This window comes from Phoca vitulina, unplaced genomic scaffold, assembly GCF_004348235.1.
Source record: "Phoca vitulina isolate PV1807 unplaced genomic scaffold, GSC_HSeal_1.0 scaffold96, whole genome shotgun sequence".
In the NCBI taxonomy this organism is placed as follows: domain Eukaryota; kingdom Metazoa; phylum Chordata; class Mammalia; order Carnivora; family Phocidae; genus Phoca; species Phoca vitulina.
Window position 1 is genome coordinate 984973 of NW_022589799.1, and position 23776 is coordinate 1008748.

Below are 23776 nucleotides of genomic sequence, written 5' to 3' on the forward strand. Positions count from 1 at the left end.
AACAGTTATTTTTTTTTTCTTTTAAAGATTTTATTTTTTTATTTATTTGACAGAGAGAGAGATAGCGAGAGAGGGAACACAAGCAGGAGGAGTGGGAGAGGGAGAAGCAGGCTTCCCACTGAGCAGGGAGCCTGATGCGGGGCTCGATCCCAGGACCCTGGGATCATCACCTGAGCCGAAGGCAGACGCTTAACAACTGAGCCACCCAGCCACCCCAAAAGATTTTTTTTTTAAACAAGCTCCTCAGTTTTGTTTTTTTGTTTTTTTGTTTTTAAGATTTTATTTATTTGAGGGAGCGTGTGCACATGCAAGGGGCTAGTGCAGAGGGAGAGGGAGAAGCAGACTCCCCACTGAGTAGGGAGCCCCATGTGGGGCTCGATGCGGGGCTCGATGCAGAGCTTAATCCCAGGACCCTGAGATCATGACCTGAGCTGAAGGCAGACGCGTACTCGACTGAGCCACCCAGGCGCCCCTAAAGATTTTTAAGATTTTTAAGATTTTCTACATCCAACGTGGGACTTGAACTTACAACACAAGATTAAGAGTCGCATGCTGTACTGAATGAGCCAGCACCCCAAAGAGTTCTTAAATCTGACACCAAATGATCCATAAGAGGGAAAATCAAGAATTTAGACATCATTAAAATTTAAATATTATGCTCCTAGAAAGCCCATGTGAAAAGTATGAAAAGACAAGGTACTGGGAAACAATATTTGCAAACCATAGATCTAACAAAGGAGCAGTATCTTGAGTGTAAAAAGAACTCTCAAACTCAAAGGGAAAAAACCCACAATCTGATCAGAAAATGGGCAAAAGACCTGAACATATATTTTACTAAAAAGGATATATAGAGGGAAAACAAGCACATGAAAAGATATTCAACATAACCATGAGAGAGATGCAAATTAAAACCACAATGAGGCATTACAACACACCTATCAAAATGGCTAAAATTAAAAATTGCAACACCACCAAATGCTGGTGAGGATGTGCAAAAACTGGTCAGATATTGCTGGTAGGAATGCAGGACAGGATAGTCACCTTGGAAAAGAGTTTGCCAATTCCTTACAAAGGAATGCCCTTACCATTTAACTCAGCCATCCTGTTCCCAGGCATTTACTAAAGAGAAATGAAAAGTTACTAATGGGGACACCTGGGTGGCTCAGTCGATTAAGTCGGCTCAAGTCATGATCGCAGGGTCCTGGGATCGAGTCCCACATCAGGCTCCTTGCTCAGCAAAGAGCTTGCTTCTCCCTCTGCCTGCCTCTCTCTAACAAATAAATAAATAAAATCTTAAAAAAAAAAAAAAGGTACTAATGATGTATTAATGTTCATAGGAACTTGATGACCCCAAATGGAAACAATCCAAATGACCATCAGTGTTACATAAACAGTGGAATACTACTCAGCAAGATAAAGGAACTAATCACACCACACTGATAAATCTAAAAATGTGCTCTGTGAAAAGTTCTCTGTGAAAGAAGGACTACATGCCGTATGAGTCCACTTGTGTGAAACTCTTGTGATGAAGCATTAGCAGTGGCCAAGAGCCAGCCCTGGATGAGGACTGGACTGCAGGGGTACCACAGCAGTGATGGGCTCACATGTCTAACAACCAGCTTTCAGCGGGAAGGAAGCCCTGGTTTGTAGCATTTGCCAGTTTCTATATAGATACATAGATATATTTTATTTTATTTTTATTTTATTTTATTTTATTTTTTTGAGAGGGAGAGAGAGAGAACGCGCGAGCACAGGGTGGGGGGTGCAGAGGGAGAGGGAGAGAGAGAATCTTAAGCAGACTGTATGCTCAGTGCAGAGCCTGATGCGGGGCTCAATCTCACAGACCTGAGATCATGACCTGAGCCAAAACCAAGAGTCAGACACTTACCTGACTGAGCCACCCAGGTGCCCCGTATTTGCCAATTTCTATGGTATAAATATCCCTTCCACTGACAATTTCACAAATCCAGCGTGACATCACTGGACACTGAGTATGGAAGAGATGCTAGCTAACAACTGGATCTCACCAGATGATGTAAGTTGACTCCAGTACAACACTGGGCGCAAGGGAATGTTGTGGGATGAGGGAAATGTTACCTATCTTGTGGTGATGGTTAATTTGAAAAATTTATTAAAGTATACATTTTTATTTATTTTTAAAGATTTTATTTATTTGAGAGAAAGCAGGAGAGAGAACAAGCAGGGGGCGGGGAGGGGCAGAGGGAGAGGGAGAAGCAGACTCCCCACTGAGCAGTGAGCCCGACACGGGGCTTGACCCCAGGACCCCGAGATCATGACCTGAGCCGAAGGCAGACCAACCAGGCGCCCCTAAAGTGTACATTTTAAATTGGTGTTTTAATGTAAGTAAATTATACCTCGATAAAGAATTCTTTTAAAGCTGACTGGCTCAGGGTGTAGAGACAGGAGGGAATTGTAGCTTGTTTTTTTTTAAGGAACTGTAACTTTTTATCAGGGTAGGCGTCCTCAGCCTCCTGATCATCCATCCTCGATTTCTCTTTATTGTACAGATGGAGCAACAATAGCCATGTGGAGTGCCATCTACCTTGTTTCCAGAAAAGCCGTGTTCTGTGAATGACCTCTAGCACTCAGCCAGTCAGCCCCAGACCCTGGCTGCCTCTCCAACCTTCCCGCTCAGTGCAGTAACTCAGTCCCTTCCATTCCAGTGGGCAGGCCCCCACCACCTGCCCGTTTCCGCGTCCCGCCATCCGCATGGCTATCAGGGAGCCCGGTTCTGTGACAGCTCACCGCTGGCCTGGAGAGCACGGCCATCCCTGAGCTTCTCAATGAGACTGGTGCCTGTCTCACCAGGGCTCTCTTCATCCCTTCTGGAGACAGACTGCCCCTCGGGCCCTCTGATGGAGCATAATCATTTGGTGAGTTTTCTGGCTTTAGCATAGCATATTTACTCTAACATGCCCACGTGTTTTAGCCCTTTGATGCCCTCTTCCACCATATACCACGGCTGTTCTGGTGTTTCTGCTTCACTTAATGTGGGCCGTGGCTTCCTCCAAGTTTCTAAGAGCCATCCCGTCAGAATATTAACAGTATCTCTCGGGGTCCTTGTCAGAGTATTAAGTCCTGTATCATGGGAAGGTGCTTCCATATCCATCTACTCGCCCTTATGTCCCACCCTTCTCGGTGCAACACCCTCAGAATCCAGCCTGACACATCTTCACCCATCTCCCGCCAGTACACGCTGGCCAGGCCCACTGGGGCCTCCAGGCAGTCTTCCGTAAGGGGGCACCTGGCTGGTAAGGGAGGAGGCACAGCCTTTAACAGGAAGAAGTGGGTACTTTTGCAGTCCCAAGGGATGCAGGAGAATGGGGGAATTCAAGATTTTTTTAAAGCATCAACCCAGATGTCCCACCCAATGTCTCAGGGCCTCACTCCTTCCCAGCAGACCTGCCAGAGTTAAGAATTCAAACTTCTCCGGAGCTCTCCTACTATTACAAGTAAATCCTGGACCTTCTGAGCTTTTTGAATCCTCAAGATGCAAGAGACAAAAGTCTCTTCTTAAGTTGCCAAGGAGGGCTTCGGGCTTTACAGCTGGCCTTTAGTTGGTGATTAATTACCCTCAGCCTTTCGTTGTCTTTCTCCAATGCACTGAGAGCCTGCAGCCGCAGCCATCCAATTCTGTTATCTTTGTAACTTCTCAGACCTGATATATTTCCCCCAGCAATGTGTTCCCTTCCCCCAGGATCCCACCCTAGCTCACAGCCAGCGAGGGTTGTAATACTGCCCTGAGCCGGCGTGCCAGGGCCGTGCGTGCTCCACCTACCACCAGTGATGGGGTCCTCTCGGCCAGCTGGCCAACAGGGGATTCAGCTTTAAAATCTCCGCTTGGGGGGCGCCTGGGTGGCTCAGTCGTTGAGCGGCTGCCTTCGGCTCAGGTCATGATCCCAGGGTCCTGGGATCGAGCCTCACATCGGGCTCCCTGCTCAGCGGGAAGCCTGCTTCTCCCTCTCCCACTCCCCCTGCTTGTGTTCCTGCTCTCACTCTCTCTCTCTCTGTCAAATAAATAAATAAAATATTTAAAAAATAAAATCCCAGTTTGGTCTTTCCGCCTCCGGCGGCGGCGAGAACACTGAGAGTCGCTGCTGCCCCGTCCGCCCATCTGCAGTGGATGGTCGTGCGGAGCGGCTCCAGCTTCGTGATCAAGAGGAACAAGCAGAGAAACACCACCGAGCCCAGTACCCTGAAGGCTCGCAACCTGTCCCGCTACAACAGGCTGATCCACCGCAAGACTGTGGCCGTGGAGCCCGCGGCCAACGGCAAAGGTGTAGCGGTGGTCAGGAAGCGGAGCTCCGGCCAAGGAAACCCGCCACCTCCTGCGTAGGAACCACATCAACAAGAACGCCCGGGGCCACCCTCAGCAACATCAGACATGATCCGCGGCCAGACAAGTGCCGCCCAGATCTGCGCATGGCTGCCGGAGCCTGTGATGAAGAGGACGCGCCTGCCCCGCCAAGAGCGCCTGAGCACCTGCCCCCACCCCACGACTCCAAAGCAATAAAGATGTCAACCACCTCAAATAAATATATATATAATAAAATAAAATCTCAATTTAGAATCTGCTTTCCTCAGTAGTCTTGGCACCAATTCTTGCCAGGTTGAGTTCCAACATTCTTTGAGATGGAAATCTGAGTGAAGGTTTATGAAGGTGTATGTCAGGACCAACACACCTGGGAGAGCAAGAAACCACAGCACCGGACAGAGGACTCTGGCGCTGTGTGACCCTTCACAGTTGTTCCCCACAGAGGCTAGGGAATCAGACCTCTCTACTCCCACACTGATCAATGGTTACTGGCTGTCTCAGGAGAGGGCATGAACTTCGATGATTTTTCAGTGGAGGACTCGAGAGGGGTCTCAGCTGAGAACCGTCAGCCACCAACATTCCCAGCAGTGTGGGCAGGAGAGAGAGCTCAGGGGTGCGCGCTTCAGTCCTGACGAGGGGTATCGGGATGACACACCATGGCATCCACCACAGCACCTTTAAATATGAGGAGTGGGGTGCCTAAGACAGCTATAGACAATGTCTCTTCTCTCCTACATGGTTCGGTGTAGGTGGGTCTCACGGTCTGTTGTTTTACTATTGGAAGGGTCTTCAGCTGAGGGAAAAAAATCAGAAAGGGGCATATTACAAACACCACTATGACCTATTGAATACCTGTGAGCAAGAATACACTGGGCAGCCTGCCTTCCTCAAGGGAAGGACTACCTTTCCTTACACTCAGTAGATGTTCCCATAGCATCTCGTTCAAGATGACGTACAGAACAGTGAATTCATGAAACTCATGGAGCTGGAAATGACCTTGAGTGAGATATAGTTAGCATTCACATGTTAGTTGAATGAATGACTCAATTTTGTCCTCACCTGCAGCTAGAAGGCTAGGTTAACTACCTAGAGGTAGAATACTTCCATGTTCCTGAACTATTACCTAGCCACATTTTGTTCTCCACGCTAAATAACTCTGGGTATTTTTTTTTCTAGCATGAAATACTGGAATCACATTAGACTGGAAATCAGGAGAGTGCCAGCCCCTTGACCACTCTGTCATCTGTGGGCAAGTTTCTTCACCTATCACTAAGATTGGACTTGGTGATCTAAGGCAATTTCCACTTGGAAAAATTCTACGATTCAATCCTGTTTGGCATTTGGTTTTCTTTAGTCATAAAGTGTGGAAATGAAACACAGTAATTGATTTAGCCTCCCTCTTCCCATCAGATTTTGTTTTCAGGTACTTGTTAATTGGACAATGAAGCGCCCCTACAGCTACCAGAACACACCTGGCATTTTGTTCTCCCAGGCCCCAGAGATTCTCTCATCACTGTAATTCTCTGAGGAATCTGTGCTGTCACTTCTCCACCCTCATGACCAAAGAATAGGGTACTTGGTGAAGTCCTGCTTCTGAAAGACCTCAGATTCCAGTCCACCTGGGGCCTGCGACAGATGGGGTCAGAAGTGTGACTACTGGGGCACCTGGGTGGCTCAGTCTGCTAGGCGTCTGCCTTCGGCTCAGGTCATGATCTCGGGGTCCTGGGATCGAGCCCCGCATCGGGCTCCCTGCTCAGCGGGAAGTCTGCTCCTCCCTCTGCCACTGCGGATCTGCCTTCTTGTGCTTACTCTTTCTGTCAGATAAAATCTTAAAAAAAAAAAAGTGTGACTACTGAAACACTTGGGTTGAGCCCTGCAGAAGTTTTCTTGAGAAAGTTCTAAGTCTTCAGTCTCATGCAAAATAGCCCTAAATTCTAACATGTCAACTTGCATTTAATTTTAGTTTACTTCCTCTTCTCACCAGGATGCCCACACCTGTGACCTCTCCTCAGTGACCGCTCCTGGCTCTGGGGAAATAATGCACTGAGTTCTGCTACTTCACTGAAATAGTAGCTGCTATCTATGAAGGCCTACCATGGGCCAGACACGGATATGGATGTCTGGGTGTGTAATGCCAAGCCTCGCAGCAAAATGCACAAGGGACACGTTATCCCCCTTTAGAGATGAAGACACTCAGCCACCCAAGGGAACAACAGGGATGGTTTAAGAGCACTGAAAATTTGTTTTTTTTCAACAAGCATTTAGGGAGAGGTAGTCGTATGCAAGGTACATTTGGTTCCTTTGGACTGAAGCTGAATTTTCCCAAGGATGGCCATATGCACATGCCAACCTGCTCCCAGGAAGATGTTTTAACACATCGAATGTTAGCATTCATAGAGTTTGGTCATGTCAATGATGTTCGAATGTAACATCTAGTAGCACACCCCTCTTTTCATAGATGTGAAAAGCGAGGCCCTAACAAACTGTATTAAACACAGAGATAAAAGTGAGGGAAGATTTCAGGAAGAACTTTCCTTGGAGGAAACGAGAATCGCCCCTCAGAGTTGACAATGGGGAGACATCGTATCAGACAGGGGCCTACAGTCCTGGTCCATCTGTTAGCATTCTGCTCCCACACTGGGAGACATTGCCTGGCCACCTCCTTTGCACACCCATCACTCCTTGCATGTTTCTCTTACTTCACCTTTGAAACTGTATTATAATTATCTATGTATTTGTCTTCAGTCATTAGGCTGTGAGTTCCTTGAGGAAAGAGAATCTTATTCCCAAAACCTTGTACCCTGGGTACATAATGTACCATAATATTTGTTGAATAAGTGAGTGGGCAAGTAAGTGAATGAGTGAACAAATGAATAAATGAATAATCAACCTTGCAAGGTTTCTTTTTTCCCTCACTTTGAAGAAGGAAACATCTAGTGAGCTCATGGAGCAGGGCTGCCAGAGACAAGGCCCTGGATGTTGTAACTTCTAAAGAAATTTCCTTCTACAAGAATCTGTGAATCTGTGACTCTTCCCGCCTTCCTAAGCCCTGTTTCTCTTCTGCTGACGGTTTCACTCGGGCCTAAACAGGCGGCCTCCACGGGTGTCTTCCCCTCAGCAGCCATGCCCAGGAGAGGGCAGTAGAGGCCCGTCTGGCTAGAAGGAGAGCGCCTCGCTATCTAAACGCTGCCCTTTTTCCTCGCCACCCTGCGCTATGGGGACGGGGGCGGCCTACCGCAGGCCTGGGAGAGCCACTGCCCCAACTGTGAGGAGGAGCGGCTGACACAGGTCACCACAGGTCACGCGGTGGCACAGTTAGGCCTGCCTTTTAGTCCCCATTACCTCCAATATCGGGTCCTATCTGTGCAACATTTCCAAGAAGCTCCTACCATTTTTAGCCTGAAAGTAAAACAGATCTCAAGAGATGAAAAATGCCAGATCCCTGCATGCTCAAGCATCTCCTTACAAAAGCCCATCCTTGACCCAGCTTCCTCTTCTGACTACTGCCCTTCCCCCGTCTCCTCTCACCACCATGCTCCTAGAAAGGCATGTGCATCCACACCCACATCCCCATCTCACAAAGGCCAGGAAGACCACTCAGTCCAACTCCCACCCACCCCACCGCAGCGATTCATACTAATTTCACCCACACCCCAATTACAAACCCAGCAGACACCTTTGGGTCTAAATCCATCTCCCCATTTACCCTGCCCCCATCTACTTCCCTTCTGTGTTAGTGAATGATCCCATCATGGGTCCCTTTGCCCATGCAAGAAACCTAAAACTCATTGGAGAATCTGTACCCGCCCTTATAACTCTAACCCACTCAAACCACAATGCTGCCTGCTCTTCTCCTAAATACGAGACTCCATCTCCTGTTCCCATGCCCCTGCACAGATCGGGGCCTGGGCGCCACAGCTCAGCCTTCACTCAGCAAGCGCACTCTGGGCAGCTGTGGGTGCCAGGCCCCCAGTGACCAACACGGCTGACCAGGCCAGCTCTCGACACAACTCACATAGTCCAGACCACAGACAGTCACAGGAAAATAAGCAAACAAGATCACATCAGACAGCAACAGGTATTGTGAAGAAGACAGAGTGATAGGAGAGAAGATGGCGGGGGTGGGGGTGGGGTTAAATTAAATATTAAAAATGTCTGGATCCCTAGGAAAGGACTCCGAGAAAGTGACAAGAAGCTCTCTAGGGCACTGTTGGCTGACTAAATCCTCAACTTCCCAGCCTCCCTTAAAGGGGGCCATGTACACAGGTCTGGCCAATGAGATGTTAGTGGGAGTTGACAGAGGTGGAAGGGGTGTACTGGGGAAGACCTGCTTTCCAGAAAATCGCTGGTACAGTCCCTGCCTGCTCGTCCTTCGACCATGAGGGAGAAGGAGGAAACTGCAGAGGCAGGCCCTAAACCAACACTCCAGACTTGCTGTGTGAGAAAAGAAAGGCTTGCTCCCTTAGCAGAGGCTTCCTTTCAGACCAGAGCATCCCAGCTGGGCCCCCCAGCCCTGTGAGACCTGGGGAAGAACAATCCAGGCAGAGTTCAAAGGCCCTAACTCCGGAACTCAGGTGGCAGGTCCGAGGGAGGGAGAGAAGACCTGTGTGTCTGGAACACAGGCAGGTGGGAGGCAGGGGGCAGAAGAAGTCTGAGGGATGGAGGGGGTCTTGCAAAGCTCCGAGGCCCCTGGAAAGCCATTTGGATTTAAGTGCCTGGAAGACCATGGAAGGGTTTTAGGCAGGAGAGTGACATACTCTGATTTAGGTTTCTTTCTTTTTAAAGATTTATTTACTTGAGAGAGCACAAGGGGGCGTGCAAGTGGGCGGCGGGGGGGGGGGGGGGGGGGGCAGAAGGAGAGAATCTTCCATCAGACTCCCTGCCGAGCATGGAGCCCCACACAGACACAGCCCATCCCAGGACCCATAAGATCACAACCTGAGCCGAAACCCAGAGTTGGACACTCAACTGACTGAACCACCCAGGTGCCCCATGGTTTAGGTTTCTTAAAGGGTCATTCTAGCCGGGACAGGGAGAAGGAACCAGCGAGGGCAGATACTGCTTTGGGGCTGACCCAACAGCAAATCCCACTTTTTTCCGGACACCGTCTTCTCTAGAAGCTCGAGTTAAATTTCCCCTTGCCCGTCTCTGGAGCACTTGGGTGGACCACAGGACCCTGGTCTGGCCTGTGAGACGTGGGTGGAAAGGACATGCAGGGAAACTTTGCTTTCCTGACAAGAAGGGACGGGCTCAGCTGGTGTGGCTCTGCTGTCTTCTCCCTGCTGGAGAACAGAAGCAGCCCCTCGCAACAGTGGGGCCACAGGCTAAAGCCGGCCAAGTGGAAGGGATGGAAGCCTGGTCTGGGGCCTGTGGACACCACTGAACCTTTGAGTCTTGCCTACAGCCGGACATTCTATTGGGAGAGAAAAATAAGCCTCCATCTGCACCAGCCGCTGTAAACTGGGTTTTCTGCTGCGTGCGGGGCGGGCTCTCAGCTGACAGTGGGCAGGAGTCCCCCAGGCCCGCTGAGCCCTGAGTGAGGAGGGGCCGAGGTGAGAGGCTGAGAGGCGGTGGCGGCTGGGACGACAGGTCTTTCCACTTCTAGTCAGCTTCCTCTAGTTTGTCTTCCACACTCTGGCACTTTCTAAATGCAAATCTCTTCATGAACTCCTCTTGGCTTAAAATGTTTTGCTGGCTCTCCATTGCCTAGATGATAAAGATCAGCCTCCTCTGCCTCGAGTGCGATGCTCCTTGTGATGGGTCCCAGCTTCCTGTCTGGTCTCTTTTCCCTACATCGCACCCACCTCCAGTCAGACTCCCTTGTGACCACTGCCCACGTACCAGGCACTGTCCCTTCCTGATTCCTAACCCAGCAGCCCTAAGTGTTGCTAATTACACGTCTTGGTTTATAGATGAGAAACCTAACTTCAAGAAAGTTAAGTGGCTTGGCCAAGGCCACACATCTAGTAAGTGGTGGGTCGGGATTAAACTCTGGTGTGCTTTCAAAACAAATTAGAGATGTATTTTTCTCACTTGTCAAGAAGTCTGAAGGCAAGCATTTGCTGGGTTGTTCAAGTGCTCAAAGATGCCACCAGGACCTCGGTCTTCTGATCTTTGCTCTCTGCCACTTTGGAGAACTGGCTCGGGCACCCTCCTACTTGTCACTTCACGGCTTTACCATGGCCACTCGGCTCTAGACATCACATCCAGGCTCAAAACAGTAAGAAATGTGGGAAAAAGGAAGGCTACACCGACTTAATCTGTCATCCCACGCGCCCCCCCACCATTCTTGTTAAGAAAGCCAAAGCTTTCCTAGAAACCTGCAGCACACTTTTACCCTCGCTGCCCCTCGCTGCAAGGCAGGCTGGGAAACCAGGGACCATGGTTACTGTGGTTGGCTTAGAATAAATACCATCTACCACTTGGGGCTGAGTCCATGGCTGCCCTCAACAAAGCTGGTGTTCAGTCAGCAAGGAAGAAAGGGGTAAGGAGGATGAGCAGGTGACACACAGGGTCTGCTACCACCACCCTGCTCAGCAAAATGGAGGCGCCTGGCTCCCCCAGGCCGCTCTCCACATCTTCCTGGCAGAGCCTTTCCCACCTATCATCACATGCCAGTTTCCCTGAGGCCTCCCTCACTCCTGCAAGTAGACCGGGTATTCTTTCTTCCTCCTTCTCTATATGTACCTACATCCATCACAGCTGTGTGACTTTATAGTCTTTATAGCGGCTGATATAACATGATTGCTCACTCAATTACACAAGCATTCATTCTCTCCACAGATGCTTACTGAGCACTTACTATATGCCACACACAGGGCCAGCAGTCAGGAATGCAATGGTGAACAAGTCCGGTTTGTAGATTTGGTCCCTGCTCTGATGGCGCTTTCAGTCTACAAGGTGAGCTATCTGGACAGTTCAAGTTTGGGGAGAAAAGCTACACATCTCCTCCCAGACTATCAAGCACCACGTGGCACGATGACCTCCCTCCCCACCTTACTCTCTGACCCTGGCACTCGATGTCACACAGAACAGAGGCACTAGGACCACATGCCAAATGCATTCTTTCCTTGGCTTTGAAATATATATTCTAATCGAAATGCATTTCTTTTTTCTGCCAGGAAACCCCCCAAGAGCGAACCAGTGTCCTCCTGCGGTATCCCATCATGCAGCCAAGCATCTGAAAAACACTTGGCCCCCTCCCCACCTTACTGCAGGCCTCTCTTCCCAGGAGAGCTTTCAAGAGAGTCTAATTTAACACTTTACAGCAGAGGTCCTTAGTACATGTGAGTTTTCTGCTGAAGGCTTCATCTGGGTTTTCTAAGCAGGGGTACCTCACTGTCAGGGCCGTGGCCGCTGAAGTGGGATTCTGAAAGCACTTGAAAGAACTCTTAGGGTTCCTGCTGCAGAGCTTCTTATGCATCGCTTTTCTAGTCCTCTCCATGCCCGGCTTTGTTGCCCTTCCGCCATGGAGGGGCTGGTAGCCAGGAACACGACGGACAGAGACAAGGGAAAGAGAGAAAACGCAGCCCCTGCTTTGGGCTAGGCCTCTGTTGCCATAGTGGCATGGACCCGAGACACCCAGGTGAGAGGCCCTTCATACCGTGGGTTGTGGGTTGTGGAAGCCAGAGAGGTGGGGCATAAACATGGAAGACATCCATGCCTTCCGGGCCTGGAAAGGATGTCAAAAGGCCAACTGACCCCCTCCCCTGCCTGTTAGCTGAAAACCAAATGGATGGGCGGCTTACTGCCTAAAACCCTCAAGAACAAAGTCCACCACCTCTGAGTCACCTGTTATTCTTATTTCACAAGATGCAGGACCCTGAATGGGTTTTCTTTGTCCAATCTCATTTTCTCGCTGTCCTTCCAGCCCCGTTATTATTGCTGGTAGAGAAAAGTTAAACCACCACTGGTACATGCCATACGGTAACCCGGGAGGGAAGATTGGGGCGGGGGGGAGCCGTGCTAAAGCATGGACTTGGCTTGAGGGCCACCTCGATCAGCTGTGGTCCTCACAGGGTCCCCACCCCTGTTCTTTTGTCCAGCCTTGGCTGTGGGAGCAAGCAGCCTGGAGGGGCAGGGAGGACACAGTATGAGTCACGTGGGAGCAGCCGCCCACCTAGCTGAGGCCCACGGGCTGCCACAGAGACAGCCCTGCTGCCTAGCAGGTCAAAGGGGTGTGGGGGGCAACAGCCCTCCCTGCAGGGTGGCTTCCTCCTTTGGAGTGAAACACGGCAGAGAGAGTGGAAAGGTCTGCTTTTAATGAATAGCTTTAAAAGCCTTTGCAACAGTGGACACGGCCCAAGGCAGCTCGGAACCCCACCCTGAGGGCAACAGGGCTCCCCTGCTTCCAGGTGACCCTGCAAAATACAAATGGCGCTGTGACATCAGGTACGTGGCTTTTTCCCACCTCACATGAAAAAAATCCCAACCTGCAAAATCCTTTCAGAAATCATCCTGCCTGAAAAATGGGAGATGGCCCTCATGGCAGAGCCTGGTCTGAAGAGGACGGGGAGCAGGAAAGTCCCTCGTCCAAGATGCCACGAGGGAAACTGTTCCCGCCCCTTCCAGAAGCAACGGAAACCCCCTCTGCTCCCAGCACTGGGGACAGAAGGAAAAGGCCATCTGCAGGAGCACTCGATATTTTGCAGACTGACAGCGGGGTCTGGATACTAGCGGGTCCCACCCCCCGTCTCCCCGCCACTCTTCACTCCCACACGATTCCGCTTCCACTCTCCGACTCCGTTTCACTAGGCTCAGGAGACAGATGTCTCTTCCTGCCATGGACATGCCAGACAAACCCGGGGCCGCTCTTCACAGCCCCTAATTCCCCAAAATAGTGTCAAGAAAACGAAACACTTTTGCATGAAACTTCTCTGCAGCTTCTCCCTTTGGTTTCTTTCACACCCTGGGCCAAGAAGCTGGTGCTTATTTTGACAAGAGTAAAGAAGCCTCTGTCTGTAAGTGAGGTTAACACCCACCCTGAGGCTGGATTCTTTCTGGTCTCTCTCAACAGCTGAGCATCATGATTCTGCTAATTAAGCCGCTTTCTTCTCCTTAATTAGCTGCATGTGAATCTTGTTGGGAAGTCTTGGATCCGTGAAATAGTCTGGGATAAGAATCGAAAAGAAGAAATTATCTAAACCCAAGGGGAAGAGGCGGGGAGGGAGGCCGCTTACTCCGCTCAAAAGCGAGGATGGCTCGGCCTCAGCAGGGCTGTTCCTGGCGGCCCTGCCTTCCGACGTCATAGAAGCCACAGCAGATCCCGTGGTCACCGTCCCCGCCCGGAGTGCTGAGCCTGCCAGCTCCCGTGCCCCCAGGAGGGGCTGACACAGGATGGCTCCTGACCCTTCCACACTGCCCTGCGGGTCATCAGCTTGCTGACACATGGGGAGCCATCAGAGGGCTGAGGGATCTCTGGGTTTTCTGCTCCCAGCCCATCCCGAGGCCCAAATAAATGCCAAGTGTTATTCTTGTCTCAGCTCAGCTTGCCAGCTCGTCTCTGAGATATCACGCCCTCTCCTCTCTGAGAATATCCTCTCAGAGGAGAGCCAGGCTCTCACACGATGACGACAGAGGAGGGTTTTTATACACCCAGCATAACGTGAATCAGAGGCAGCATCTGCTGCGGCGGCAAAGACGCACTAGACTCCGTTTGAAACCGTGTGAGGCCATCAAACTCCCTGGGCTAACAGGCGCCCAGGAAGCCTGCCCCACCCCGATCCCTTCCCTCTAAATACCGTTGACCTCAAGCCAGCTGGGGCAGTGGAGCCCATTAGGATCACCGGGGGACCTTTACAACCGGGAGGCGGGGCCCCACCCTGGGCTAATTAAATACCAACCTCTGGGGGTGGGCCCGGGCCTCAGCATTTCTTAAAAGCTCCCCAGGTGATTCTAATGTGCAGCCAGGGTGGAGGACCCCGCTTTAGGATTCCCAGGGTAAGAGCTGCCAGTATGTTCCTTTGGGAGTGTCAAAATTCTTAATCTTCACCACAAGGAAGCTCTGCCTCATTTCTTATCTGTCCTCATTTTGAGGAAATGACAATGGATGAAAGAGCCTTCTGAAAAAAGCTCCCCGGGGGGACATCAAGTGAAGAAGTACCCCAGACTCTGCAGGGCTTGTCCGAGTCTAAATTTGCAATAATACTCCTTGGGCTGGTTTCCCAAAGACCCAAAACAGACATTGCCTTACTCACCTGCAGCAAATTCTTGGATGTTGTCTGGTCTTTTCAGAAACATTTCTCTGGAAAACATGAAGGGATAAGGGCAGGAGTAAAGCAGGCTTGAAGGCAGGCTCCGCTCAGCCTCGGCTGCAGGTCCCACCTTTCAGGGAGCAGAGTGACCCGAGAAACCCCCGTCTGGGAGTCAATGAGCCAGAGGACTCCTGACAAAGACCCTTCCATTCATGATTTTCCTTCGGGTCAGGCTCTGAGGCAAGGAGCAAAACATTCTAAATGGCACTAAGCTCACTTCACAAGACAGCTGTGCCCTAGCCAGGCAAAGCTTGTCATTCATTCAACAAACATTTTCACAGAACCAGAGCCCAAGCCAGGGAAAGGTGGTGAAGACGAAAGACACGCTGCCTAGTCCTTGAGGGGCTCACGTGTGGTGGGACATATATGCAACCCCACAGGCTGGTGACTACGTTTAACCGGGAGTACCCACAGGGGTGGGGGGATGATGCAATCCACAGAGCGGAGAGGCCGGACTGCGGGTCTCACGGTGGGTCTCGCGGCGGACACTGACTGACAAGGCCTGCAGCGGCGGGGCTGCTGGGGCGGGGAACATGCCTTATCTAGCCTAGAGTTTTATGGCTCATAAAGAATGTTCACAGGGCGCCTGGGTGGCTCAGTCGTTAAGCGTCTGCCTTCGGCTCAGGTCATGATCCCAGGGTCCTGGGATCGAGTCCCACATCGGGCTCCCTTCTCGGCAGGAAGCCTGCTTCTCCCTCTCCCACTCCCCCTGCTTGTGTTCCTGCTCTCGCTCTCTCTCTCTGTCAAATAAATAAATAAAATCTTTGGGGCGCCTGGGTGGCTCAGTCGGTTGAGCGGCTGCCTTCAGCTCAGGTCATGATCCTGGAGTCCCGGGATCGAGTCCCGCATCGGGCTCCCTGCTCAGTGGGGAGTCTGCTTCTCCCTCTGACCCTCCCCTCTCTCATGCTCTCTGTCTCATTCTCTCTCTCAAATAAATAAATAAAATCTTTAAAAAAATAAATAAATAAATAAATAAATAAAATCTTTAAAAAAAAAAAAAAAAGAATAAAGAATGTTCACAAATATTATCCCACTTTACAACAACCCTGTGAAACAGCAATGACCGTGCCCCGTTTTACATATGAAGAAATCAAACCTTCAAAAGGTTAATCATTTGCCCAAGTTCACCAAGCGAGTAAACAAAGGGCACAGAGCCCAGGTCTTGCGGTTCCAAGGCCAGTGCTCTCTACACCACATCCTACTGGCTGTGGCTGCCCGGCCCACCAGCCTAGAAAAAGGCGTCGCCTGCCCAGAAAGCCCCTGCCTCCCAAGCTTTAAGAATTTGGCTTCCCTTCTCCTTGAATTCCATTTGACAATTATTGAGCACAAATTCTATGTAAGTAACTGTATGAGATATGAGGGGTTGCTTTTTTTTTTAAAAAAAAGAGAAAATACAGCACCACCTCAAAGAAATTAGTCAAGTAAAAGAGAACGGGTAAGTTCCCAAATGTCCAAAAGGCCAAGCACCCTGCAGGAAGTGCTATAAGAGGGTGTTAATAGTGTGCTGTGTCCAGGCACCTGGTGGCTCAGTTGGTTAAGTGTCTGCCTTCGGCTGAGGTCATGATCTCAGGGTCCTGGGATCGAGCCCCGTGTTGGGCTCCCTGCTCAGCGGGGAGTCTGCTTCTCCCTTTCCCTCTGCCCCTCTCACCCAACTCATTTTCTCTCTCTCTCTCTCTCTCTCTCAAATAAATAAATAAAATGTTTTAAAACAAAACTAAACCTTGAAAAAAAATAGTGTGCTGGGGACAGCGAGAAAGGTTACTGAGAGCGGGGCCCCAGAAATCCTCACAGAGCAGCTGGTATTTCCACAGACAGGACAAGGGCATCCCAGACAGGGAAGCAGCAAGAGTAAAGCCCCAGAAATGAAAGAGTCCATGTCCTCCTCAAGAGTAGGAACTGGAGTATCCACCTTTGTAGACCCAGGGTCCAGAAGAGTCAGGCCCCCCCCGGGAGTGTCAGGCCCCCCCGGGAGTGTCAGTGGGAAGGTCAGTGGAATGATCAGAGGTTCCATCTGGCTGGGATGGCGGGCAGGCGCAGAGAGTAGTCGGGAGCAAAGGGGCCCTATTATGCAGAGCCTGGAAGGCCAGGGAGAGACATTTATATTCAATTCAAAAGACAAGGGGAGGGGCGCCTGGGTGGCTCAGTAGGCTGGGCGTCTGCCTTCGGCTCAGATCCTGATCCCAGGATCCTGGGATCGAGTCCCCCATCAGGTTCCCTGCTCAGCGGAGAGCTTGCTTCTCCCTCTCCCTCTGCCTGCCTCTCTGCCTACTTGTGCTCTCTGTCAAATAAATAAAAATAAAATCTTAAAAAAAAAAAGACAAGGGGAATGGGTGCATAAAGCTCAGACAGCAGAACACACCCAACAGTGAGAATGGAGGATCTATGAGAAACAGTTGAGCGACAGAAGTCAGGCACAACGGAGCACGTACTGTGGAATTGCACTTACAGAAAGTACAGAAAGGCGAAACAAATCTGTGCTGTGAGCAGTCAGGATATGGGCTGCCTTCGGGGGGAAGTGCTTGGAAGGGTCTCAGCAGGTCTGAGGTGCTAGTCAGATTCTATTTCTTGATCTGGCCCCTAGTACCATGTATACTCTCATCTTGCGAAAGTTCACCCAGTTTAGGATATGCCACTTTTCATTATATTTCAACAGAATGTTAAAAAGCTGGGGGGGGGGGGACAATGTTGTGGAGCCACTGCAGATTTTTCCGGCCAAGGAGTGACATAATCAGTTCCAAATTTTGGGAAGATTCATCTGCCTGGCTACTTACAAAAATATCTAATAAAGCCTTTCTACAGTTTCACACTTTGCTATCACATCTCCGGCCTAAAACCCTAGACCTCCGGGGTCTAAAATAAGTTAGATCGCTATTCTTTCTATCCTTCAGGTCCAAAATTCAAGGTGTTAAGTGTTCCATACACTGTATATACAAGTACACCCTGGAGAGCTGTGACTGAATCACTGTAAGTCATCACGATCTGGAAAACCCAAGTGGGGAGCTCGCTTCCCAACAAAAACACTTTGGAGCTTCTCATGGGTTGGAGTGAGTCCAGAGCAGAGACCTGCAAAAGACGTGAGGGCAGGTATGCCGCCCAGGATTCTGTCCCCTCTTCTCTCTTCCTCTTTTCCCAAGGGGAAAACCATCTGAAGTATCCAGTACAGATGAGGGGCTGAATCTGGTTCATCCCGGTATCTTCCAAAGGAAGTAACAGTAACACCAAAAACAACAAAAGCAAACCCTCAAACTTTAAACACTTCTTCTCCCCCTCCCACCCCCACCTCAGAAAGAGAAAGGCCTAAAAGGGGCCAGGAGCATTTCCTGTAGGGAGCTTCAGGGCCAGCAAAGGGAAGAGCCTAGTGGCCTACCTGGCCCGGGAGGTGGGCATGATAAGGAAGTGAAGGGGCTGTTCTCGCGGCAGCCAGGCACAGACACCCAGTTCCTCCTGGAACCTTCCTGGACAGAGAAGCTGGGCCACCCCGATATGTGACTAAAAACACCACCCTCTTCATTCACCACCACCTCCCACTACCACCCATTCCTTGTGTTTGTGAACAAGGCAAATGGTGATTTAATTCAGGCTTTTAACATCTACCCCCAACCTCCCTGCTGGAATCATTCCTAACTTGGACTGCAAGCTCCCCAGGATAGGAATGAGGTCAACCTTTATTTCCCTTTAGAAGAAGAAGCGCAAGGGATGCCGTGGCTCAGTCGGTTAAGCGTCTGCTTAACATGACCGTCCCATGTCAGGCTCCCTGCTCAGTGGGGAGCCTGCTTCTCCCTCTGCCTCTCCCCCCTGCTTGTGCTCTCTCTCTCTGTCTGTCTGACAAATAAATAAATAAAATCTTTAAAAAAAAAAAAAAGGAATAAGAAAAAGAAGTGTAAAAAATGATGGCCTGATCCCCAGGACTGACATTGACAGAAGACCCCTAAACTATCTTTTGCCGAAGCCTTACCTCTGGGCCAAATAAAACCAACCTTCACAGGGAAGTTTCTATTTTCCCTTTCTCCATCCCCTATCTGCTCTGTGAGAATCTGCTGCCACTGGAGAAATGACTAGGATATGAAGAACAGTGAGACCCAGGAAAGACGAAAGAGCCTGGAAAAAAAGACACTGCTCCAGGTCTACTTTTGAGAAGACAAAGAAGAGCCCCACCTCTGGCTCACCAGCTCCTGTGAGCTTTCAACCCAGCACAGTGGAAATACCAGAGGTTTGGATCCTGCTTCCGCATCTTGGGGAAGGAACCTCACCTCTCCAGCTGTAAAACGGAAGTGATGATAAGCTATGTTTTGCAGTTGCTGGGAGGGTCACACAAGTACCAAGATGTCACACAGTGTGCAGGCACCGGGGACACAAATACGGCTGCACCAGCTTGGGGTTCTGGTCCAGGGACAGACAAAGTGCACATTCCAATTCAGGGGGTGCCTGGGTGGCTCAGTCGTTAGGCGTCTGCCTTTGGCTCGGGTCATGGTCCCGGGGTCCTGGGATCGAGCCCCGCATCAGGCTCCTCACTCTGTGGGAGGCCTGCTTCTCCCTCTCCCACTCCCCCTGCTTGTGTTCCCTCTCTCGCTGTCTCTCTCTCTGTCAAATGAATAAATAAAAAAAAATCTTAAAAAAAAAAAAATTCCAGGGGCGCCTGGGTGGCTCAGTTGGTTAAGCGACTGCCTTCGGCTCAGGTCATGATCCTGGAGTCCCAGGATCGAGTCCCGCATCGGGCTCCCTGCTCGGCGGGGAGTCTGCTTCTCCCTCTGCCCTCTTCCCTCTCGTGCTCTCTGTCTCTCATTCTCTCTCTCTCAAATAAATAAATAAAATCTTTAAAAAAAAAAAAAAATTCCAATTCAGCGTGATAAAGGCTAACCTGGGAAACCAACACAGTGCCTAGAAATGGAAGCCATTATTATTATTTAAACCTTGCCTATTTGTCTGTAGCCAAAGAGTATTTGAGATAGCTCTATTGTTTTCATCAGTTGTTGCCCCAAGATTTTTTTTTTTTTTTGGACAGTTCTTTGCCTTTCATCCCATTAGGAGAATTTTCCATTCAAACAACAAATGCCAACCTGAAGGGCAATGCAGGGGAAAGAAAAACAGTCCTCCAGGATATGGTGGAAAATAGTCTCTTCCCCAAGACTTACAGGGGAATGGCTTCCAACCACTGGAGTCTTTCCACAACAAGGCTCTCAGGGAGGGAAGGGCCAGACATCTGAATTTTTTTTAAGTTCTAGTGATCTTGTTAAGCTCCTCTGATGGAGAAATAGTGCTCTACACCCAATGGCTGCCTGTTGAGTTTCTCAATGCCAAATTACCTCTTCCAAGTGTCAGAAGATATATATTTATCCTTACAGCTAAAATGACTGAATATTAATATTTTTGAGAATTCAGAGATAACTTAAGAAAACCTCTAGAGGTAACTCAAGAACACCCTGGGTGCCACAAATCTGAGAGAAAAAACTCAATCTTAAAATATTGTCTTACATACGTAAAAAAATATGTGTATGTATGTAATTTTAATTTAATTTATTTAGTTTAACATATATGTATGTATATGTATTATTTTATTTTTTTCCTACCTCTCTGACCCTAAAGGCAGCAGTCAACTCATCTCTGCCAACCAAGATTTGGTATTATTTCCCACTAGCTGTCAAGGCCGGTTGGGAAAACCACCTACCTGAAGAAACCACTTATGAGCAACTCCACTTCTTTGTGGGTCCTCAGGTATTTTTCGTTAGCAATCCGAGTCTGAATCTAGGAGGATAAGAGCAAAAGGTCACGCTCCATGAGGAGGCAGATTTCAGGGTTCAAGCCCTGGGCGTGTGAAGGCCTTGGGGAAACTAGGTGTGCATTTGACCTGGGTCTTTTCCCGGGATGTTTGAAATTTTAAGCCGCCTGTTTTATTAATGACCAACACCTCCTGCGCTGTCAGGCTCAGGGGCCATAGCTAAGGTCGGGTCTCCACCGTCCGGAAGTTCTTGTCTGTATCTAAGTTACTGTCTCCGGCAGTAATTTCGGTCCATTTCACTGGCCAGATCCCTGCGCTCGTTCTTCCTGCACTTCCAGGCGCCTGTCGGGCTCCGTCCCGGGTCCCAGAAGCCCAGGGTTCCGCCTGGCGTCTCCCCCAGCCTTCCGCCAGTTCATCTGGGAATAGGCTCCCGCGCCCCTCCTCCCGGACCTCCTCCGGGTCTGCAGCCCTTGTCCTAGGGGAGCTGCACTTCGATGGAGGCGGGAGTTCGGGGCGCACCCACCTTGAAGTTGCGAAGCTGCTCCTGCTGCGCGGGGCTCAGCGCCCCGGGGTCCGGCCCCAGAAGCCCGCCCTGCAGCGTCGCCATCTTGTCCAGGTCGTCAAGGCGACGGACCACGCGGGCGGAGAGGCCCCGCCCCGCCCCCCAAGTCCGGCCCTCATCAGCACGCGGGGTGGGGCTGGGGGAAGGAATATGGGGGCCACTCTGAAACCTAGTGGGAGGGTCTTCCCCTCTAATTTCCCGGCTTGGTTGTATGTGGAATGAGCCCCTCTTCTTGACTCCACCCAACCTCAAATAGTTTTTTTTTCCTTGGCTCTAGAGCAAAACTGGAAAAGGGATTCCTAAGTCAGAGTCTCCCAGAATCTGGTTCCTGACCCTCTCCCTTGTTTGGCAGCTCTTGAAACCTAGTAGTAGAGAGAGAATTCAAGCTTCTTCACCTTTAGCCGGCCCCAAAGCCAAACCCCTCCATCAGTCCTGTAGACACACTTAACACTTAACAACATGAAAGCATCCCATAGGATGGAGTGAATGGAGTGCTGCAAAGGAAGGGACATTCTCACACTAAAGATACTGGAAAGGACCTGGGGGACATCCTGCCAGAGGTTTCCCCTCTTGGACTGACTTTTTTTTTTTTTTTTTTAAGATTTTATTTATTTGACAGAGAGAGACACAGCGAGAGAGGGAACACAAGCAGGGGGAGTGGGAGAGGGAGAAGCAGGCTTCCCGCAGAGCAGGGAGCCCGATGCGGGGCTCGATCCCAGGACCCTGGGATCATGACCTGAGCCGAAGGCAGACGCTTAACGACTGAGCCACCCAGGAGCCCCTTGGACTGACTTTCTTGTGTAGATGAAGTTGCTCCTCATAAATTCTAAATCATCTCTCCCACTCCCAATTGAACAGAGGAGGGGAAAGGCAGTTGGTCTTCAAGGTGTATTCTTTTAGTATCTAATTAAGAAAGGAAAGTGAAACATAAAGCCAAAGAGCTGAAAATAGACCTGGAAAGGGCAGGAGCCTGTCTGTCCCTACACACCATACACATGGTGCTGAGTTTCTACACCCCCAGAGATCATGCCCAGCAGAGGCCTCCTGGGGAACAGAGAAAAGACCTCAGAAGAGAGGCTGGTCTTTCAGATTGGTGAACAACTGCCCAAGGAGAAATAAGCCCAACATTTAGACCATGGCCTTGGAGGGGGTCTCTCAGCGGTCCACCTCTATCCTTCTCAGCAAAGACTGAGGAGAAGAAGTGAAAATGTTGGCAGTTCCCAAGCCAGGAAAAAAACACGGAAGATAGATGAGGTAGTGAGCTACAGGCCTCTTCCCAGGAATCTCATCCAGGTTAGTAATCATTGCGTTTGTTTGTCTGGTTTTTAGGAGAAAGGGTTAGTAGAGAGGTAGATAAGCTGCCATCTGTCACAAGTGGTTTTTTCAGGCAGGAGCAGAGGTTAATCACAGGTGATAGTTCCTGTTGGCCAAGACCTGTTTCTTCCCACCCCGCCCCCCCCAGAGAAGCTGGCAGGGGAACCCCTTAAGCTGCACTACCTAATATGGTCACCACGAGCCACCTGTGGCTATTGAGCACTAGAATGTTGCTGTAAGTGTCAGATGTGCTATTAAGTGCAAAATACACATTGGATTTTGAACATGTTGTTTTAAAAAAATAAAGTGTCTTATTGATAATCTTTATATTGATGACATGTTGGATATTTTGGATATATCATATAAACACATTGAATAATATTTGGGATATATCGGTTAAATAAAATCTATTATTAAAAGTAATTTCACTTGTTTCTTTAACTTTTTTAATGTGGCTGCTAGAAATTTAAATTATGTAGATGGCTTGCCTTATATTAAACAGTGCTGGACTAGACTGGCAAATCTACACACACGCACACACACATGCGTAAGTATGTAAAATTTTCTCCATCTTCCCACCCTGTGCATAAAATAAGTAATGTCCTCCTTCTGCTAGTCTGTGGTCTTCTTGTACTTTGAGACTCAATCAAGCCTTTCCTGACTGAGCACTTCCCATGGCCCAAATGCCACTATGTGTAAATAAGAGAGGCTACTTCTACTGACTTTGGTTTTCTTACAGCACCTTGGTCCTCACTATCGCACATGGTGTTGGCCTGTCTTACCTCTCCATTTGAGGTAGAAGCCACTTTAGGGAAGGAAGATCATATAAGAGATTCTTTGTACAGTGTCATGGTTTCTGCTGCACATGGCTTCACTCTGCTTTCAGTTGGTGAGGCTAGCAAGTATTTGGTGACTAGCCACTCTGCCCACATATACCACCACTACATTTTGCCCTTTCTGAAATATATCCCAATTATTCATTTTCTAAGAATCTAAAATCAGGAGTAGAGCTCTCCCTTTATAAAGTCAATAATCTTTTTATGTAGGGCAGCTAAGCATTGAGTGCAGAAGAATAAGAAAGAGGGAGAGCTTGGGGATGGTGGAAAGAGAAAAGACCTTGGAAGAAGTAAGGTTTGGAAGCTTCATTTCCTCCTGGAGAGCAACACCCCAGAATGGGCCTCTGAGTCGTAGGGTTAACCCCCCAGAGTTACCTCACAGGACAGAGATGTGCCCACAGTCACCCAGCAAGGATGGCCCAATGCAAGCTCCCACCTCTTCTCCCCTTAACCCTGCCTCTCCTTTCAGATGGAAACCTTCCATCTGGGGACCACAAACCAAGCAAATGGTTGGAGGCATTTTGCTGCCTGCAGCTGTCTCCCCAATTGCTGACTGGGAGGAGGAGTAAGGGGAGTTCATTATAATTCATTTTTGTGAATGTTCAATATTTCAATTAATGTGATTAGCCCCAAGCCTGAATGAGCAGCAGGGCGGCAGATCTGCTGACAAGACACAGAGTAACAAGATCAACAGGGCTGTGGGGTCTTCCTAGGCTCCATCCTCAGAGGGTGTGATCTGTTTAGCATCTCCATAAATAC

At 49.6% G+C, this 23776-nt stretch overlaps 1 protein-coding gene and 1 pseudogene across 5 annotated transcripts in view; one reads left to right on the forward strand and one right to left on the reverse strand.

Annotated features, from left to right (window-relative positions):
• RIIAD1 (regulatory subunit of type II PKA R-subunit domain containing 1) overlaps positions 1 to 21257 on the reverse strand; it is a 35764-nt gene extending 14507 nt beyond the window's left edge. For 3 of the 5 annotated variants that reach the window (XM_032397003.1, XM_032397006.1, XM_032397007.1), the window contains exons 1-4: positions 20829 to 21257; positions 20255 to 20331; positions 14533 to 14579; positions 13318 to 13445 (exon numbers count right to left, since the gene is read on the reverse strand). In XM_032397003.1, coding sequence (XP_032252894.1) covers positions 13375 to 13445; positions 14533 to 14579; positions 20255 to 20331; positions 20829 to 20912 — 279 coding nt within the window. In that variant the 5' untranslated portion in view covers positions 20913 to 21257 and the 3' untranslated portion in view covers positions 13318 to 13374. Of the gene's footprint in view, positions 1 to 4605; positions 5130 to 9355; positions 12697 to 13317; positions 13446 to 14532; positions 14580 to 20254; positions 20332 to 20828 lie in introns of those variants that run through there. The other 2 variants (XM_032397005.1, XM_032397004.1) reach the window with 2 other exon arrangements.
• LOC116627316 lies at positions 1491 to 4635 on the forward strand (annotated as a pseudogene).
• Positions 21258 to 23776: the final 2519 nt, after the last annotated feature.